Source organism: Argopecten irradians, chromosome 12, assembly GCF_041381155.1.
Source record: "Argopecten irradians isolate NY chromosome 12, Ai_NY, whole genome shotgun sequence".
NCBI classification, from domain to species: Eukaryota; Metazoa; Mollusca; class Bivalvia; order Pectinida; family Pectinidae; genus Argopecten; species Argopecten irradians.
This window is the reverse complement of record NC_091145.1, coordinates 3,831,829-3,837,828: the sequence shown is the minus strand read 5'-3', so window position 1 is coordinate 3,837,828 and position 6,000 is coordinate 3,831,829. Positions and strand designations below refer to the sequence as shown.

The following is a 6,000-nucleotide window of genomic DNA, read 5'->3' as shown; positions in this document are numbered from 1 at the left end:
ATCTATCTATCTATCTATCTATCTATTTATCTATCCATGCTTTCTCTGCAAGGGTGAACAAAATATTTGACGATTGTTTTAATGGAAAAAAATATCACAACATTTTTTAAATGTTTTTGCAGTGTCAAATAAAGGTTGTGTGTCTTTCTGACAAACCGAAAGTAAATCGAGGTCAGCTAGCTCAGTGACGTAGAGGGATTTCCCCAAATGATGACGATATTTCTATTTATAAATGCACTAGCAGAAAGCAGTATTCTGATTGGTTGATACGGAAGTGAAGCCATTTTGGAGGAAATAGAAAATACCATATCGTTGAAGTTGTGTATTAAGAAAAAAAACAAAGATTCGACCGAAAATCACCAAGAAATGCAAGATTCCGGGATCGAATTCGACCTGAATAGTCAATTAGAGGCAGAATCACTTATCGAAGATGGTAATTTCTACGCATTGAAGAGTAAAGTTATCGTTGGGAGGTAAGTAAACAAAGCATTTCCACCGACCACTTCATCATATCATGGGTTAACCAACAATGTTTAAGTGAAAGACGCAAGTCTATGAAATACATACGCATTTTAACATAAATTGATAAGACTTTTGACCGATCTTACGTGAAATTCTTAATTATAACGTAGAGTACCCGGTACTCGGGTAGGGGGCGTTTTTATTATCAAACATGGCCTTCCATTTTGTTTATACGTATGAAAAGCAGGTAAGAAACGACACGATCACTTAATTGACATGATCAGATTTCAGTTTTATAATCAGAAACAATTCTTATGTGATAATTACCGATCTGTATTACGTTTACAACAACCAATATGACAATATTTTCACTCAAACAATCGTCAAGGTACACGTCCCAGATTGTGACCCAAGCGTCAGGTAACATTATTATACCGTTAACACACTGAACCAGCACAATAGGTCAGTTAACAAAAGAAATCCTGGCCTGTTCTGTCATGTTTTGAGTTATGATTATAGGTGATATATAGATATATGATTATATAGAGAATTTATTCATTCCTTACCTAGAGGGGTTTGACAACGAAATGACAACATGAGGGGTACGTAAAAGTGTAATTCATGAATGTCAGATCCGAGAATTGGTGATGGTTGGACATTCATGAACTCCCCCTCGGGTTGTGATTTTTTTACATACTCATAGGTAGGGAAGGATTCTTTTTCTCCCATAGACCAAAGAAAGATAATGGCTTTAAAAGAAGCATGGCAACATGAACATTGTTTTGTCAAATGAATGTCAGTATTGATGATGTCAACGACAATGCACATCACAAACTAACGCTTACATGTCATGATGTCTTGTAATTGTCTTCCGGTTCAAAATGTTAGCGAGTGCAATTTATCATATCCTAGGGGTTGACAAAGAAATCTCTCACAGCTAAAACCGGTGATTAATCAGTGAATGATGGTAGATTCATCTGTCAGTATACATATAGAATATCTAGTATTTGGAGGTCCCAGGTTCGAACCATAGTCTGGTCGCTATGTTTTCTCCTATCTTGATACAAAATTGTGCAAGCTTGCAAATTGCAAAAACATGTTTAAAGCATTGGGAGTATGCTAAGGTAAAACTCTCAAAATGGTACACAAAAAATAAAGAGGAGTAAGCTGTTTCTAACCCTACTTGTGCGTAAGAAGGGGGGGGGGGGGGGGGAAGGGGGGGGGGGGGCGAGGGAGGCGGTGGTAGAGTTATCCAAGAATTGACCTAAATCAATATGTATCTTCCGCTTCTTTTGATTTAACTAAACAGTTTTTGGCTTAAAGAGTATTATTTAAAGGCAACTTGATAGACGACTACTGGAATAATTGTGAGGATTTCACATTGCTGAATTACATACCAGTCCATAATCAGTTCTCTTCCCTGATATTTATTGGCATTCAGATTACAAGGAGCCGATGACGTGGGGATGGATATGATGGGATGGGGATTGATTGGGTGGGGATGGATATGATGTGGTGGGGATGGATGGGGTGGGGATAGGGATTGATTGGGTGGGGATAAATAAGATGTGGTGGGGATAGATGGGGTGGGGATAGATAAAATGATGTGGGGATGGATGGGGTGGGGATAGATAAAATGTGGTGGGGATGGATGGGGTGGGGATAGATAAAATGTGGTGGGGATGGATGGGGTGGGGATAGATAAAATGTGGTGGGGATGGATGGGGTGGGGATAGATAAAATGATGTGGGGATGGATGGGGTGGGGATAGATACAATGATGTGGGGATGGATGGGGTGGGGATAGATAAAATGTGGTGGGGATGGATGGGGTGGGGATAGATAAAATGTGGTGGGGATGGATGGGGTGGGGATAGATAAAATGTGGTGGGGATGGATGGGATGGGGATAGATACAATGTGGTGGGGATGGATGGGGTGGGGATAGATACAATGTGGTGGGGATGGATGGGGTGGGGATAGATAAAATGATGTGGGGATGGATGGGGTGGGGATAGATAAAATGATGTGGGGATGGATGGGGTGGGGATAGATACAATGTGGTGGGGATAGATGGGGTGGGGATGGATACAATGTGGTGGGGATGGATGGGGTGGGGATGGATACAATGTGGTGGGGATGGATGGGGTGGGGATAGATACAATGTGGTGGGGATGCATGGGGTGGGGATAGATAAAATATGGTTGGGATTGATGGGGTGGGGATGGATACAATGTGGTGGGGATGGATACAATTTGGTGGGGTTGGATGGGGTGGTGATAGATACAATGTGGTGGGGATGGATGGGGTGGGGATAGATACGATGTGGTTGGGATTGATGGGGTGGGGATGGATACAATGATGTGGGGATGGATGGGGTGGGGATGGATACAATGATGTGGGGATGGATGGGGTGGGGATAGGTGGGGATAGATAAAATGTGGTTGGGATTGATGGGGGAGGGGGAGATAGATAAGAGGGGGTAGGGTTGTGTGTCACATCAACAAATAAAAAAAATATCCTAATATGCCCATACATGGCCACTGACCGCTGATACACACAACACCAGCTGTCGTGTTTTTAATGACAGTTGACCTTAGGCAGGAAGTTGAGTATGTCTTCATCACTTACCCCATCAGATGTGATGTTTGTCTATACAAGGTACGGAAGTGGTGATCTAAATGACTTCACCGAATGGTATGTATTAGACCCGCTGTGTAACAATTAGTAAGTCTGATTGGCTCGTGAGTTTAAAGACGTGATACATATATTGTGATATATGGCAACTTTGTAATGACTTTCAAGAAAATTGAAGTGGCGAGATATTTTATCATTTTGCAAGAAATATTTAAAGACCCACTACCTTTCCAAACTTAGGACTTTTAATTTTTAAAATGGGAATGTAAAACAAGGTTTATAAATTTTTAGAGCCACCAAACTTTTCTATTTATTGTCCGATTTCAACCAAATTTTGTATATTGATTTATATCAAAGAGATCTCCGATGCGTTTGATAATGGTCAAAATCTGTCAATATTTGCAAGAGTTACAGGGCTTAAAAATCGTCAAAACAGGATTCGTGTCTGTCTCTTTACATTACTAAACACCAAGCGAGACGCCTATGAACCGGGAATAAAAACCGTTTTTCTCAACAAATACTTGTCTTATCGAGTCAAACGAAACACCATTGTAAAGTTTATTAAATTTCACGACGTTTATAACTTGCTTTAAAGACGGAATGTTTAGGGGATATGTCTTAAATTTTCGTTAAAAAATCGACAGCTCATGAAATGACAGCACCGCTTCAGAAAGTAAGACGGTAACCCTCGCACCCGCAAGCTACATCAAAGGCTGCGCAGGCGGATATCAAAGGAAAATCAGTCGTCGCCCAACGTCACGGTCAGTGCACAAACACAAAAGCGCCTGCCTTGGACTTCCCCAAAACCCAGTGTGACTTATCCTTCTCATATACGTCCTTGCTTTATATTAATGAGATCTCGTAATGGTTTCATACTGGTCAAAATCCATCTATATTTGCAAGAGTAAACTTAAGGGACTTGATAACTTCACCTCATTATTAACAATATTTTCAACTGTAAATAACTACTTTTTGTGATGCTGTGCTGTCGACACATCCACTTCCGTGGAATTCTTGTTTTATGTTATTATTATCTTTAAGAAACTTTAAAAATTTTTATGGAAAGGCAGTGTGCCCATTAAGCTGATTACATAGACTTTCGGTTAATTTTAGACAAAATCCTGATGTTATCTTTAAAGTATGCATTTATTGATTCATTTAAACTGTAAGCTTCTTCATTTTAAAAGTATAGTCTGTTTCACCCCCCTTGTCAATTACCCACGCTCTTATTAGGTCAAATACAAGATAGGTAAAATGGCCTTATGAACGAACATTCTAGTTTTCACTGCTTGAAACACAATTCAGAAACACAACTGGATAAGTGTTTTGGTTAGTGTAGCCAATAGCTAGGTCATCCATGTATTGGTCAGTGTGGTCCAAGGATCAGTGTATTAGTCAGTGTGGCCGTAGGGTTAATGTATTGGTCAGTGTGGCCCTAGGATCAGTGTATTGGCCATTGTGGTCCCAGGATCAATGTATTGGTCAGTGTGGTCCCAGGATCAGTGTATTGGTTAGTATGACCCTAGGATCTGTGTATTGGCCATTGTGGTCCCAGGATCAATGTATTGGTCAGTGTGGTCCTAGAATCAGTGTATTGGTCAGCATGACCCTAGGATCAGTGTATTGGCCAGTGTGGTCCTAGGAATAGTGTATTGGTCAGTGTGGTCCTTGGATCAGTGTATCGGTCAGCATGACCCTAGGATCAGTGTATTGGTCAGTGTGGTCCTAGGGTTATTGTATTGGGTTATTGTATTGGTCAATGTGGCCCTAAGATCAGTGTATTGGTCAGTGTGGCCCTAGGGTTAATGTATTGGTCAGTGTGGTCAAAGGATCAGTGTATTGGTCAGTGTGGTCCTTAGATCAGTGTATTGGTCAGTGTGGCCCAAGGATCAGTGTATTAGACAGTGTGGCCCTAGGATCAGTGTATTGGTCAGTGTGGTCCTAGGATCAGTGTATTGGTCAGTGTGGTCCCAGGATCAGTGTATTGGTCAGTGTGGCCCTAGGATCAGTGTATTGGTCAGTGTGGCCCTAGGATCAGTGTATTGGTCAGTGTGGTCCTAGGATCAGTGTATTGGTCAGTGTGGTCCTAGGATCAGTGTATTGGTCAGTGTGGCCCTAGGATCAGTGTATTGGTCAGTGTGACCCTAGGATCAGTGTATTGTATTGGTCAGTGTGGTCCTAGGATCAGTGTATTGGTCAGTGTGGCCCAAGGATCAGTGTATTAGACAGTGTGGCCCTAGGATCAGTGTATTGGTCAGTGTGGCCCTAGGGTCAGTGTATTGGTCAGTGTGGTCCTAGGGTTATTGTATTGGGTCAATGTGGCCCTAAGATCAGTGTATTGGTCAGTGTGGCCCTAGAATCAGTGTATTGGTCAGTGTGGTCCTAGGGTTAATTATATCAGTATATTGGTCAGTGTGGTCACAGGATCAGTGTATTGGTCAGTGTGATCCTAGGATCAGTGTATTGGTCAGAGTGGCCCTAGGATCAGTGTATTGGTCAGTGTGGTCCTAGGATCAGTGTATTGGTCAGTGTGGTCCTAGGATCAGTGTATTGGTCAGTGTGGTCCTAGGATCAGTGTATTGGTCAGTGTGGTCCTAGGATCAGTGTATTGGTCAGTGTGGCCCTAGGATCAGTGTATTGGTCAGTGTGGCCCTAGGATCAGTGTATTGGTCAGTGTGGTCCTAGGATCAGTGTATTGGTCAGTGTGGTCCTAGGATCAGTGTATTGGTCAGTGTGGCCCAAGGATCAGTGTATTGGACAGTGTGGCCCTAGGGTCAGTGTATTGGTCAGTGTGGTCCTAGGGTCAGTGTATTGGTCAGTGTGGTCCCTAGGATCAGTGTATTGGTCAGTGTGGCCCTAGGATCAGTGTATTGGTCAGTGTGGTCCTAGGGTTAATGTATTGG

The 6,000-nt window shown here is 42.2% G+C and overlaps 1 protein-coding gene across 1 annotated transcript in view; it reads left to right on the top strand.

Moving 5' to 3' along the window:
- The first annotated feature begins 254 nt into the window (after nt 1–254).
- LOC138336284 (microphthalmia-associated transcription factor-like) overlaps nt 255–6,000 on the top strand; it is a 43,549-nt gene continuing 37,803 nt past the window's right edge. The window contains exon 1 of the mRNA XM_069285713.1: nt 255–473. Within this exon, the coding sequence (XP_069141814.1) occupies nt 367–473 (107 nt within the window). The 5' untranslated portion in view covers nt 255–366. The remainder of the gene's footprint in view (nt 474–6,000) is intronic.